This window comes from Podarcis muralis, chromosome 3, assembly GCF_964188315.1.
Source record: "Podarcis muralis chromosome 3, rPodMur119.hap1.1, whole genome shotgun sequence".
Classification (NCBI taxonomy): Eukaryota; Metazoa; Chordata; class Lepidosauria; order Squamata; family Lacertidae; genus Podarcis; species Podarcis muralis.
In genome coordinates, this window is record NC_135657.1 from 18,097,024 (window position 1) to 18,112,155 (window position 15,132).

A 15,132-nucleotide genomic window follows, 5' to 3' on the forward strand; every position below is an offset into this window, starting at 1 on the left:
TTGTAATAAGCATTTTTTCCCTTTTCTTGCAATTTTTCAGTGGACAGTTTTTCCCAGCGAGAAATTGAAGAGTTCCTCAGAGAAGCAGCTTGCATGAAAGACTTTGATCATCCAAATGTCATCAAACTTCTGGGTGGGTCACCCAACAAGTGGCAGTTGTCAGGGACAAGATTTTATTCATAGCACAAGGCCGGGGTGTGGGTGGGTGTCACTATCTCTGTGGAGGCCTAAGTAGTGGCTATTTTTTCTGATAAATCAGGGTTGGGGGACATCTAGCCTGCAAACCAATCTTTGGCCGGAGTGAGGAGGGACGCTCAGTTTGGTCCACCAGGCCATTTTCCCTGAACCATGCTCAGGATTTAATCTCCGCTCATAATCTGATGAGCAGAGATTAAAGCCCCTTGCCTTCTCCCTTAAGCATGCGGAGACCAGGAGATTTGAAGTGGAGCCCTCCACTCCCCATTTTCACCAGATAGATGCCTTGGGATCCTTGGGATGAAATTCTGCTGGACCAATCCCCCATTCAAGTTTTCCAGCAGACATTTGTTGAATGAAAGCGCTGTGCTGATTTTATTTCCATCCCTTCTAGGTGTGTGTATAGAACCAAGTTCTCAGCACGTCCCCAAACCCATGGTGATTCTCCCATTCATGAAATATGGAGATTTGCATAGCTTCCTCCTTCGCTCACGGCTTGGAATGGGCCCACAGGTAATCAATTATTTGGGAGAGAATTGCCTTGTTGGCAGAACAGAAGACTGGGAGTCTGTCTAGAAATGTGATAAGAGCTTGTATTGCTCATAGAATCACAGAACCGTAGAGTTGGAAGGAATAATAATATGTAATAATAATAATTTATTATTTATACCCTGCCCATCTGGCTGGGTTTCCCCAGCCACTCTGGGTGGCTTTCAACAGAATATTAAAATACAGTGGTCTGTTAAACATTAAAAGCTTCCCTAAACAGGGCTGCCTTCGGATGTCTTCTAAAAGTCTGGTAGTTGTTTTTCTCTTTGACATCTTGTGGGAAGGCGTTCCACAGGGTGGGTGCCACTACCGAGAAGGCCCTCTGCCTGGTTCCCTGTAACTTGGCTTCTTGCAGTGAGGGAACCGCCAGAAGCCCCTCAGAGCTGGATCTCAGTGTCCAGGCAGAACGATGGGGGTGGAGGCGCTCCTTCAGGTATACTGGACCGAGGCCGTTTAGGGCTTTAAAGGTCACCACTAACACTTTGAATTGTGCTCAGAAACGTACTGGGAGCCAGTGTAGGAACTCCAGAGATCATCTGGTTTAACCCCCGCAATTCAGGAATCTCAACTAAAGCATCCAAGACAGATAGTCATCCAGCCTCTGCTTAAAAACCTCCAAGGAAGGAGCGACCAGCCACCTGCCTAGGAAAGGTTGTACTGCTTGTATTGCGAGAGAGAACAAAACTCTGCTTCCTCCTCCTAAGAAATGAGGAGGTCCTCATCCAGCAACACTGCCCAGTGCAGGAAAACATTTAGAGGCTTGATCTGAATCCTGCTATGCCATTTCAGTGTATTTTTAGCATTGCTTTTCTGCAGCTGAGAAAACAAAACAAAAGGCGTGCTGTGCCATGCAGAAAGCAAAACTGTTTTGAGGAGAGAAAAATACAAGTTGTCTGTGGTTCCATGTAAAAAAAAGGGGGGTGAACAAATGAAGATCTTTAAGTGATATGCAGTGCAAACCTATGTAATAATAATAATAATAATAACAATTTTTATTTATACCCCGCCCTCCCCAGCCAAGGCTGGGCTCAGGGCGGCTAACAAGCAATAATAAAAACAAGTTGAATGAATACAACTTAAAAACAAGATTAAAATACAACAATTAAAATACTGAAACATTAAAATATTAAAATGCAGCCTCATCACAGGAGGAGAAAGGAAAAAGAAATAGGGGGAGGGAATCAAATTGGCTCCAAGCCAAAGGCCAGGTGGAACAACTCTTACAGGCCCTGTGGAAAGAAATCAGATCCTGCAGGGTCCTGGTCTCATGAGGCAGAGCGTTCCACCAGGCCGGAGCCAGTGTTGAAAAGGCCCTGGCTCTGGTTGAAACTAATCTAACTTCCTTAGGGCCCGGGACCACTAGGGTGTTGTTATTTATGGACCTTGAGGCTCTCTGTGGGGCATACCAGGAGAGGCGGTCCCGTAGGTATGAGGGTCCTAGGCCGTGAAGGGCTTTAAAGGTCAAAACCAGCACCTTAAAGTTACACTGTGTTCAGTGCAGCTTATTTCCAGGAAAGTTTCCTCAGGCTGCTATTCTGAAACCCGTTAGTCACCTGCCCGTAGTCACATGACTGCACCAGCATAGGAGCTTAAGGCACAGCCACACAAGAATAACATCTCCTATAAAGCAATCTTCCCCATCCTTGGCTCCCCAGATGTTGTTGGACTACAACTCCCATCATCCCTGACCATTAGCCATGCTGACTTAAGGACGATGGCTGTTGTAGTCCAACAACACCTGGGGCCCTAAGGGTGGAGAAGGCTTTATAAAGGCACAAGGGCTCCATCAAAGGTTCCGCGGCCAAATTCAATAACTGGAGGGATACCGTTTGGCAAGAGAGGTTCATGGAGGCATCAGTGTGGGGGACAGTGGAGGAAAAAGGTAGACTGGCCCATGAAGCTCTTCTCACCTCTCACAATTGCCTTGGATGGATAAAGGGATGTTGCACTCTGGAACTTTAAGCGAACAGGTACTTTTGCCAGGCAGAATGAGTATTCAGATCAGTTTGCTTTGTCAGCTTGGTTTGGAACGGGCTGGGACTTCATTCTTGTTGTGTGCATCTGCTGAGCTACTGATTCCTGACCTTTGAGTGTTGCCTACTTATGTCGCACTTGGCGAGATATAAAGGCCACAATCTTGCCAGACAGAAGGAAATCTGATGTCTGTTCAAAACCCCACTGATGCTAAAGTCCAGTTGCAAGAAATATGACAGCTTTCTGGAGGTTTGTTCCTGTAAGTGACCAGGCTGTGGTCTTCCTTGTTAGTGTCGAAAACGGATGGACTCTTATCCTTGTACTGGAACAGTAGAGAAAGGCTTTAATTGTTCTGGAGACAAGGTCTCTGGAAGAGATGGCTGTCCTACGTTTTGTGGCGAAAGCAGTTCCGTTGTTTTCACAAAGGAGTCCTATTGAAACAGGACAAGGCACTGAAGGGCCTTTCAGTGGAAAGCAAATCGTCACAATAGCTGACGATGCTCTTTTTTGTGATAAACGAATAGCTTAATTTGATTTCTCACATTTATTTCACTAAAGAAAATATGGGGGGGGGAGGAATCCTGCTATAAACAAATGATGATTCTGTCCAGCGGCTGTAAACAAAGGAGTTGTTCATAACTAAGCGTATGAATCTGCGTGAGCTGCAAACAAGTGGAAAATTAAATGATGTCTTTGCATGTAATTGGGAATAGTCAAAGAGAGCTTTATCCTGCCTGCCGTTGTGCTGGAATGGAAAACGGGGGCCACATTTCTCCCTCTTCTAAAAGGAGCAGGGTGAATTTCATTTTATCATTTACTAGAGCCCAACTCTGAAGGAGCACGTACGTTTGATACAGGGTCAGTGAGGAGCTGGCTGGGGAAGAGGTTTTCTGTTGTGCAAGGAATCATGAGATATATTTTGTCATCAGTTCACTGAGACCCAGTGTGGTGTAGCAGTTAGAGCATTGGACTAAGACCTGGGAGAGGAGAGTTCTAGTCCCTGCTCAGCCTCAAAGATCACCGGGTGACCTTGGCTGGTCACTGTCCCTCAGCTTAACCTCACAGGGTTGTTGTGAAAATAAAAAGGAGAGACTAAGAATCATGTACTTGAGCTCCTTTGAGGAAAGGTGGGATATAAATCAAATATATAGATAAGTACCTGATAGATTGATAGGTAAGGAATTAAGAAAAAAGGGCTGATAGAAATTGGAATCCAGGAAAATTTGGAAGGGCACCCTTGTCCTAGGAAACGTTTAGGGAAATGTGTTTTGGTTGCTCTTGAATGGGTTTTCTTTTATCCTTGTAAACAGCCTTAAATCTCTGATTAAAAATGGAGGTTTGTTAATTTTCATTACAGTGGTACCTCTGGATGTGAACAGGATCTGTTCCGGAGCCCCGTTTGCATCCTGAAGTGAACGCAACCCGCATCTGCGTGTGCACGGGTCGCTATTTGCTGCTTCCGCGCACGCGCGTTATGTCATTTTGAGCGTCTGCGCATGCGGTGAAATCTGGAAGTAACGCGCTCCGTTACTTCCGGGTCGCCGCGGAGCGCAACCCGAAAATGCTTAACCTGAAGCTACTTCAACCCGAGGTATGACTGTATTGTTGTTGTTGTTGTTGCTTGTTAACAATACGTTGAATTCATTACGATTTTTCTTCTCTCCTCCTCTTTCCCAGTATGTACCACTGCAGACCTTGTTGAAGTTTATGATCCATATTGCTCTAGGAATGGAATACCTCAGCAACAGGCATTTCCTCCACAGAGACCTGGCAGCTCGAAACTGCATGTGAGTTTCTACATTCCTTCCTTCAACACTTAATAAACAGTCCAGCTTCAGTCTTCTTTCTGGGTTTTGCCGTTCCAGAAAGAGGAATGAAAAGCGCATGTTAATCTTGCTCTGAATCTGCAGCTTTGAGCAAAAGTCGAGCAGAAACTACTTTATTTCTGAATTTTGGAACATCTTTTTTAAGAACAGATTCAGAATAATCATGCTGGAACTTCAGTCTGCATTTGCGGGGAGTGTTCAGATTTGAATGTTCTATCGGAGGCAAAAAGGCTCCCGGCACTTAGAAAACTTACACATTAAAGAGGAATCCTTCTCTCAAGTTTGCAAATTTCTGTGGCCTGGCCTAGATGAACCAGGTGCAGAACCCAGATCTGAGAATCTGGGTTGGCACCGAACTGGTGAAAAGTGATGGTGGGAAGTGAGTTATGATTTAGATGTGTAAAAGAGTGACTTTCACTTCCCTGACCTCTTCTCTACAAACCACTGCAGACCTTGACTTGGAGGCAGTAGCTGGGGAAAAGGGAGCAGAGGAAAGACATGGTGGGAAGTGGCCTCCACTTCCTAAACTATTTCCATTCAAGCTGGTGTTGTAAACAAAAATTGCCCTTTTCCCCTTATGGGGTAACTAAGAGCCCATATAGAGTCCTTACGTAGGTTCCCTATTGGTAGGAGAAGATAACAGAGGCCAACCAGAGAATATTGAGAAGCAAAGCAGCTAGTAAGCCTGATCTTTATTGATCTGTTGCAACAGGGTGCTCCCCTCACACTCAGGAGAGGAGGAGGGACCCATAAAAATGGTGCGCAAGGCCTTATAAAGACTTTTGAAATTGCCATTCTGTAGATCAAGACCACCCCCAGAAACATCATACATACATCACAGAAGGGGTGTAACCTAAGACCACCCCTCAGATACATCACACCTACATCACAAAAAAGGCAGTCTAAAACAGAACTTTGAATGTTGTTTTTCCTGTTTGCCAGGTTATCTGCTTGCCTTTCCTGATAGTCTGTCACCCATTAAAATGCTGATTACTCACTTCCTGAGACAATGGGGAAGGCTCCCTGACCCCCCCCCCCCCTTGCAGGGAAAACATTTGGTCAGTTTAGGAATAAAAATGGTTCCAGTTCGGTCTTCCTGTGCTGATCTATGTATGTGCTTGGTTGGTACACTTATGAACATTACCATATATCTAAGACCTCAAAATTCCTATCACACTGGTCATGTGACTTTAAGAATTGGTGTCAGAGTTTGCTTGTTTCCCTCTCCTTTCTGTATCCCTGTTTGCTTTGGTGTAATTTATTTTAGACTGTAAGCCTGCAGGCATGGACTGTCTCTGATCTTATGCAAACCTCTCTCAGAGCCCTTTTGGCTGAACTGCAAGGAAGAACTGCTTCAAATAAAAGGATATGCCCAAAATGTGCCAGAATCTGGATCAGGTCTAGCCCAGGTTTTCCTAGCTATTCAGACTGCTGTCTAGCAATTTGTTGAGGCAGCAATAAAGATCCTAGCAGGCCTTACCCAACAATTCCAGCTTGTTTGGGGCTTAAAAGGGGGGAACACTTTTATTTTCTGCAGCTGCCTGGATCCAGAACAGGCATAGGCAAACTCAGCCCTTCAGATGTTTTGGGACTGCAACTCCCATCATCCCTGACCACTGGTCCTGTTAGCTAGGGATGATGGGAGTTGTAGTCCCAAAACATCTGGAGGGCCGAGTTTGCCTATGCCTGATCCAGGACATCTTTATCTGTGGACCTGTGCGATTTATTTTATTTTGTTTTCTCCAATTTGTAGATAGCTTTTGACTGTGTAAATGTGAACTCAGGGTGGTTTCCGCCAATGCACAAAATGCAATCGTACATAAAACATAAATTAAGAACATACCAATTTAAAAAGGCAAACAATGGAGCAACAGCATGAGAATAATAAATGGGTAGATTGATGGGAATCGTGTCAGGAGACCTCCCATCAGTGCAAATTATTATTTTGGAAGTATTCATGAGTCACTTAAAAGGTGCACCCAAGCTATAAAATTAAAGGCCTAATTTAACCCTCAAGGGCTTTCTCAGGGGTTGTGTTTTTGTGAGAATGCTGTGAACTGTCTTATTAGAAATCCCTAATCCCTTAATAGGTCTTCATTTTCCCAAGGGTTCCGTGTGGGAAGGGCCACATGGGTTTCAAAGCTACATCATTGCCATGCCTTTTGTCTTTTCCAGAAGCCTGCACCTAATATTACATATTTCAGTTGTCTTTGTCTTTTTCACATGAATCTGTATTAATGCTACTTCGTATTAATCGATGGCAGGTTACGGGACGACATGACTGTGTGTGTGGCAGACTTTGGTTTATCCAAGAAGATTTACAGCGGCGATTATTACCGGCAGGGGCGCATCGCAAAGATGCCCGTGAAGTGGATTGCGATAGAAAGTCTTGCCGACCGCGTCTACACCACAAAAAGCGACGTGGTACGTAATGGGAGGGACATTCAGTTTGGTTTGCATTTTAATGCACACCGATGTAATTCAGGCTTCCTGAAACATCATGCAAAATGGAACACAGCATTTCTTTGAAAGTAGCCCTTGTCCGAATTTTGCAATGCATGTCTCCACTCATGTCACCCAAAGAAAGTATATATAAGGGGAATGTATGCATAAAAATGAATATATTGGTGCAAATAATATACACAAATGTGTTGTATTTGGAGCAATTAGTCCCAAAAAGTGTATACAGTGAAAACTCGGGTTGTAAACGTGATCCGTGTGGGAGGCACATTCGCAACCCACATCGTCACTTCTGCGCACACATGGGTTGCGATTCGGTGCTTCTGCACATGCGCAAAGCACAATTTAGCACTTCTGCACATGCGTGAGCGCCGAAACCCGGAAGTAACCCGTTCTGGTACTTTTGGGTTTCGGCGCGGTGCGCAACCCGAAAACACACAACCTGAAGCGTCTGTAACCCGAGGTATGACTGTAATAGGATAAATGCACCCTGACATTAGCAAACTGGTGTGGAAAATGTAGCAAACTCAATACTGTATGACATTTGGGAAAACGAGAAATTCATGCAACATCTATCCATTCATTTGAACTGAAAAAGTAGCCCTTATGTACTCATGTCCATTTTAACGCTTGCCTGTGCAGCTAGTTCTGATGCAGAAGAACTGCATCTGAAGACAACACCTACAATCCGCCCCCCAATGTGAGCTTCACTACATTTGTACCAAATACTTTGGAGAATATCACAAATAGAATTTTCAAACAATGTATGAGGGAACAGAGCCCAATCCTAGCTTCCTTGGGCACCAGTCTCACAGAGTTCAGTGAGATTTATTCCCAGGTCAGTGTGTTGAGGGTTGCACTTTAGGAGATAATCTTTCCCAAGGTATTTTGTAACGCCAACTAAATATATGTTTATCTCTGTGTTGCCTGCAGTGGGCTTTCGGTGTTACAATGTGGGAGATAGCGACGCGAGGGATGACTCCGTACCCAGGAGTGCAGAACCATGAAATTTATGACTACCTCCTTCATGGGCACAGGCTGAAGCAGCCAGAAGGCTGCTTAGATGAGTTGTAAGTATTTTATCTCACTGCAATAATAACGCATAGGAAGCACCATATATACTCGAGTATAAGCCGACCTGAATATAAGCCAAGGCATCTAACTTTACCACAAAAAACTGGGGAAACATTGACTCGAGTATAAGCCGGTTCACCACACCACAAACCTCCTGGTGGGCCGGAGTGTGTGTGTGCATGCGCATATGACAGAGGGGGCTTCTCTCTCCCCCCAGCCCCTCCCGTCCCCCTGCCTACCTAGGGTGGTGCCAAGGGGCAGAGGCTGGTGGCGGCAGTGGCGGAGGAAGAACAAGCAGCCCGAAAGGTCTGCTTTCAGGATGCCTGTCCTCCGCTGCCGACAGCGGCAAAGGCGGAGGAGGAGGAAGGAGCAGCCCGAAGAAGAAGAGTTTGGATTTGATATCCCGCTTTATCACTACCCTAAGGAGTCTCAAAGCAACTAACAATCTCCTTTCCCTTCCTCCCCCACAACAAACACTCTGTGAGGTGAGTGGGGCTGAGAGACTTCAGAGAAGCGTGACTAGCCCAAGGTCACCCAGCAGCTGCATGTGGAGGAGCGGGGAAGCGAACCCGGTTCACCAGATTACGAGTCTACTGCTCTTAACCACTACATCACACTGGCTCTCGAGTATTAGCCAAGGGGGGCTTTTTCAGCATAAAAAATGTCCTGAAAAAGTAGGCTTATACTTGAGTCCAGCATTGTTCCAGCATAGTATTGTTTGTGCTCACTCGCAGTGGCTCTCCAGGGTTATAGACAGGGGTCTGAACCCCCCTTCCTGGGGATTGAACCTGGGACCTTCTGCATTCAAAGCAGATGCTCTACCACTGAGCTACATACAGCCCTCCCTGTAATTTGGCTGAGATTCTGCAGTAATGCAAAACACAATGGTTTGCTCAAGACAATTGTCACTGCTGCAGTCTGCCAGCTTGGGAAGCTGGAAGCTCTGAGGTCTGTCTGTTTCTTCGCTTGACCTTCCACACCACTCCTGATTTCCAGCATTTGTGAATGCCTTGTCTCCTTTATGTTTCTGAGTATTATGCGCCATATATATACATGGTATCATATCCTATTTTTGACCACTTGGTCCTCAAAATGCAACTTTGGGGCATCGTTCTGCTATAGCTCCTCCTCCTTATAACATCTTCTCCTCCACTATGTTGAAGGATCCTCATGGTGAAGGGAAGGATAAGGAGTCTAATAAATAATAAAGAGAATTCCTCTCCAGTACACACACAAGTAAAATTAAAAACCACTCCCAGAGCTATTTTATTTGTCTTCCACCTTCCTTCTTTCATGGAACTCAAAGGCAGCGCACCTAGGACTCCCAATCAACCACTGGCTAGGCCAAAAACTCCTTAGCCTCAGCAGGTGGCTGCATCACCTCAGCTCAGACTCATGTCAACATCAACAACCATAATTTATTACTGATTAGAGCAGAGTTTCCCAAACTTGGGTCTCCAGTTGGACTACAATTCCCATCGTCCTTAAGCTAGCAGGACCAGTGGTCAGGGATGATGGGAACTGTAGTCCAAAAACAGCTGGAGACCCAGGTTTGGGAAACTCCAGATTAGAGAGAGAGAGCCTCCATTGTTCTCTCCACTCCAAAGCATTGTTCCTAAGGCACAGGTGTATTTGCAATGCTTTTACTGCTGCTGTTCTGGTGAGACTCTATTGTATTTTTTAATTGCTTTAAAAGTTGTAAGCCCCAGCAGGAAGAATTTTGGCCAATAACTCTCTAAAGCAAACAGAACGTGCTTCACTCCACCCTGTTCCTTTCTACCTCAGGTACGAAATAATGTACTCCTGTTGGAGGGCAGATCCCGCGGAGCGGCCCGTCTTCTCCGAACTCAAGCTTCACCTGGAGAAGCTGTCGGAAAGTTTGCCCGCCCTCAGCGAACCCGAGGACGTAATTTATATTAACACCAGCTTGATGGAGGACAGTGTGGAAGAGCTGACAGAAGACTCTGAGTTTCCCCGGATAGACACGGACCTTGACCCTAACCACATCATAGAGTCCTGTTCCCAAAAACCAGAGACCACTGTGGTCACCGTGGACGTCCATGACAGCAATGGGATGGGGGACAGATACATTTTGAGCGGGGCTAACGAAGATCACCTCAGCAGTATGAGGAGATCAGAAGAGGAAGATATCCCTTTGCTGCAGCACACACCCTCACAGAATGGACTGCTGTGGTCTCAAGCCAGCACCCTTCCTGTCGGGAGCACGTTAGCCGGTGAACTACTGTACGCGGACGACTCTTTGGAGGACTCTGAGATTCTGCTGTGAAAGAAGGAGCAGGACTTTCTGATGAGCAGCAGTCTCCTCAGCCAGAAATGTTCTGAATGGACTTGTCCTGCTCTCGCCGTGCAAAGCCAGCCCTGTGTAGCAACCTCTCCAAGCCTTGTGTACAGCATGTGATTAATAGAATGTTCTATCTCTCTGTTTTGTATAATACAGTATCTTTATAGAGATTATATTTTAATAAACAACACCCCCCTTAGGACGGTCTCTTTCATTTGCTCTTTTCACGGGGTTTTGGTCTCTCTCTCTCTCTCTCTCTCTCCCCCCCTGTTCACTATGATATGGTATTGCCTACAGATTGTCTTCTGGCTCTTTCCACAACTTCTGTATTATCCTCACCAAACATGGTGTTAACATATTAAGGTTGCCATATTTTGAAGAGCAAAAAAGAGGACACATTTGCCGACTTCTGCTTTTAACAAGGGATCGCTATGACGACTCTACCCATGAAAATGAAAAAGAGGATATATGGCAATCCTGTTTTCTGTTTAAATAGCAAGGAAAGGGCTGTACAGTGGTAACTTGGTTCTCAAATGTAATCCGTTGCAGATGTCCGTTTGACTTCTGAAATGTTTGAAAGCCAAGGTGTGATTGGTGCAGGCACCCCGGAAACAATAGCCGACAGCCACACCAGGCGTTCAGCTTCCGAAAAACGTTTGAAAACTGGAACACTTACTTCCGGGTTTTCGGCATTTAGAACCAAGGTGTTTGAGAACCTAGGTACCGTGGTAGTGGATTTGTATTGAATGCAGAAGTTCCCCAGGTTCAATCGACGGCATTTGCAGGTGGGGCTGGGAATATCCCCTAACCAAAACCCTGGGGATCCTCTCACAGTCAGTGGGAGCTAGACAGTATAAGGCACTTCTTACCTCTAGCAAGGGTTGGGGTTGCTTCTGCAAAGGAAGACAGCACAGTGACTACAAGTGTGAGCTAGAATATCCCTCATTCAAAGCTCGCCTCCATCACAAACTCACTAGAAGACCTGTCCCATCTAAAGCATGGCAGTTATAACAGTGGTCTGTCTTACAGGGTGGTTGTAAGTTTTACTGAAATAAGATACAAAGTGCTTTGAACATTAGGAAGCACGGTTGCATCTTGTAGTTAAGAAGACAGTTTATCTCTCTAGAGCAGGGATGGTGAACGTGGCGGTGCTCTCTAGATATTACTGGACATCTAGACTGGACAGCGGGTGGCGCTGTGGTCTAAGTCACTGAGCCGCTTGGGCTTGCCGATCAGAAGGTCGGGTGAGTTCCCATTGCTCTGTCCCAGCTCCTGCCAACCTAGCAGTTCAAAAGCATGCCGGTGCAAGTAGATAAATAGGTACCGCTGTGGTGGGAAGCTAAATGGCGTTTCCATGCACTCTGGCTTCTGTCACGGTGTCCCATTGCGCCAGAAACAGTTTAGTCATGCTGGCCACATGCTATCTGGACAAATGCTGGCTCTCTCAGCCTGAAAACTGAGAGGAGTGCCACAACCCCATAGTCACCTTTGATGGGACTTAACCATCCAGGGGTCCTTTACCTTTTACCTTTTTACTGGACTACAACTTCCATCATGCTCCACCATTGGCGATGTTGGCAGGGGCAGGTGGGAACTGTAGTCCAATAGCACTCTGCTCTAGGGACGTAGATCAGTGCTCTACAAGTTGGGAGCATGTACCAGAATCTCCCAGCATAGGGCAAGGAGCGAGGATCTGAAATGCTAGCAAAGTTTGTATTTCCTATAGCACACAGTGGAATGGGAGAGGAATTCATAGAATGATAGAGTTGGAAGGGACTCCGGGGGCCATCTCGGCCAACCCCCTGCAATGCAGGAATCTCAACCAAAGCATCCATGACAAATGGCCATCCAACCCCTGCCTAAGGAAGGAGAACCCCCAACCTCCTGAGGGAGACCGTTCCATGGTCAAACAGCTCTTGCCATCATAAAGTTCCTCCTGCTGTTAGCTGGAATCTCATTTTTCATTAAGTTGTTTCAGCTAGAATAGGAATTGGGAGCCTGTGGCATTCCAGATACAGTGGTACCTCAGGTTACAGACGCTTCAAGGTTACAGATGCTTCAGGTTACAGACGCTTCAGGTTACAGACTCCGCTAACCCAGAAATAGTACCTCGGTTTAAGAACTTTGCTTCAGGATGAGAACAGAAATCACGTGGCGGCGGCGGGAGGCCCCATTAGGTAAAGTGGTACCTCAGGTTAAGAACAGTTTCAGGTTAAGAACAGACCTCCAGAACGAATTAAGTTCTTAACCCGAGGTACCACTGTATTGTAGGACCTCGACTCTGCTCATCCCTGACCATCGGTCCTGCGGGCTGGAGCTGATGTGGGGGGAGGCTCTTAACAACATCAGGAGGGAAGCAGGTTCCTCATCCCTGAACTAGGAAATAATTTGGAGGTAAGCATAAGCAAGCAAAAGCACCATAGCGGAGGGAAATGGCTGTGAAAAGTAAAGCAGCAGGGCAACAGGAACTACCACAATGTTCATAATATACTAGTAGAAAGAGACTGGGGAACAGAAGATGATTTAAAAATGGTGTGCAAAGCTGGTGAGTGGCGCAATCATCCTCATTTCCTAGGATAAATCACATGAGGAAATCTCTGACATCAGTCCCTGAAAAGGCCACTGTTCTTTTAAATACTAAAAAGGTAAAGGTACCCCTGACTGTTAAGTCTAGTCGCAGACAACTCTGGGGTCGCACACTCATCTCGCTCTATAGGCCGAGGGAGCCAACGTTTGTCCGCAGACAGCTTCCAGGTCATGTGGCCAGCATGACTAAGCCGCTTCTGGGAAACCAGAGCAGCGCACGGAAACGCCGCTTACCTTCCCGCCGGAGCGGTACCTATTTCTCTACTTGACGTGCTTTCGAACTGCTAGGTGGGCAGGAACTGGGACCGTGCAACAGGAGCTCACCCCGTCGCGGGGATTTGAACTGCCAACCTTCTGATCGGCAAGCCCTAGGCTTTGTGGTTTAGACCACAGCGCCACCCGCGTGTGACATCAGTCCCTGAAAAGGCCACTGCTCCTTTAAATACTACTACAGTATAGCAGCAATTTCCATTGAAGAAAACATGCCAATCGATTGAAAGCTTTGGGTTCTTGTGCAAAATCCCTGCAGGCTTGAAACAAATTCCTAGGCTGGGAATGTGCTCAGAGGCACCAGAGAGGTGCAGAGGGAGTGTGCTACATTCAGAACCCAGAGTTCTGTAGATCCAAACCATCTTTTGCTAGGCAGGCCCTGGCACCCTATGCTACTTGCAGTTTCAGTTCTCTACTGGTGGAGCACTTTTGCTCTTCAGCAAAATGGCAGATTTTGGGATCTCTGGCAGGCTGTACGTCCCCTGACATAAAGACAAGGCAAGGATAAGGCAATATTGCATCAGTTGCTACCTTTTTATCTTCCTTCCTGGAGGATACCATACCTTAAGATCTTAATATAAATCACATACTGTTGCCCCCCCCCCCCATTTTAAATGTTTTTATTAACAAATTCCACATAACAAATTGTCAAATCATATTCATTATTTTTTCCCCTTTCCCCCCACCCCCCGTTCAAACCCTCCCTCCCCCCAAGACTTCCCTGAGCTCCTCTCTCTGATTTCTCAGCACATATTACTCTCTGCATGTTATAAAATTATACATGTCCTTACATTATCCATCTACCATATTATCAACTAATAAATTTGTGTATGTTTATTCAAAACCTGCCAAGGAGTCCAAATCATTTTGTTGTCTTTTTAGATAAGTTGTAAAAAGCTCCCATTTTGCCTTAAAGTCACAGTTGTCCTTGTCCCACAATTTGTATGTCAATTTAGCCAACTCTGCATAGCTCATCAATTTTTCTTGCCACTGTTCTTTTGTTGGGATTTCCTCATTCTTCCATCCTTGTGCTATCAAGAATCTTGCTATGGTTGTAGCATACATAAATAAGTTCTTTGTTTTTCTTGGCAGGTCTTGTCCTACAATCCCTAACAAAAATGCTTCTGGTTTTTTTACAAATATAAATCACATAGAAACAATAGGATCTTTCTAATACTATGTTTAAAGCAGCCGGTCTCCAAACTGCATCTTCCAAGTAATTTGCAGTTCACACTTGTAAGCTAGTGAGGACGGTGATTTTTTCCTATGTCCACTAATTTATCCTGATAAGAGTGGCACCAGACGTCAAGCTACCATGACATAATGCAGCTTGGCTTGCTCTGAAGGGGTCGCAGGTGAATGGCAAAGCATCCGCTTTGCATGCAGAAGGTTGCGAGTTCAATCCCCAGCATGCCCTGGGAGGACAGGAAGAGGGCCTTACCCCAAACCCCAGAGAGCTGCTGCCAGTATGTGCAGACAATACTAAACTATATGGACCAATGGTGTGACCCAGGATACGAAAGAAGCCTATGTTCCAAAGTACCTATGTTTCCTTGCCAAAGGTAATACCTCTTCACTGGAAATGTAAAGGTAAAAAAAAGGTAAATTTCTCTTTTGTCCTAAGGTTTCCCCCCCTCTCATTTTCTTTACTGAATCTGTGGCTTTTGCTTTCGCACTGGCGGCGCTTTTAACTGTTTCTACAGCAGATGGTGCTAGAGGTCAGGATAAATGAATACTTTTCTTAATCGTTGCAATCAGATGCGTCTAGCTGTTAAAATCTCGATAGTGGGGTCTTGTGCTTTGGGAATCCTCGACAATTTTGCCCATGCAAATTATCGGGATTTTGTTTTGTGCAAGAAGGTTGGGGGATGACGACAACAAAATGTTGCAGCGTAT

The 15,132-nt window shown here is 45.7% G+C and overlaps 1 protein-coding gene across 4 annotated transcripts in view; it reads left to right on the forward strand.

The window, feature by feature from the left end:
* MERTK (MER proto-oncogene, tyrosine kinase) overlaps nt 1–10,579 on the forward strand; it is a 52,107-nt gene extending 41,528 nt beyond the window's left edge. For all 4 annotated transcript variants that reach the window (XM_077925501.1, XM_077925499.1, XM_077925500.1 and 1 more), the window contains 6 exons: nt 41–133; nt 590–708; nt 4,396–4,505; nt 6,809–6,968; nt 7,938–8,074; nt 9,864–10,579. In XM_077925501.1, the coding sequence (XP_077781627.1) occupies nt 41–133; nt 590–708; nt 4,396–4,505; nt 6,809–6,968; nt 7,938–8,074; nt 9,864–10,365 (1,121 nt within the window). In that variant the 3' untranslated portion in view covers nt 10,366–10,579. The remainder of the gene's footprint in view (nt 1–40; nt 134–589; nt 709–4,395; nt 4,506–6,808; nt 6,969–7,937; nt 8,075–9,863) is intronic.
* Nucleotides 10,580–15,132: the final 4,553 nt, after the last annotated feature.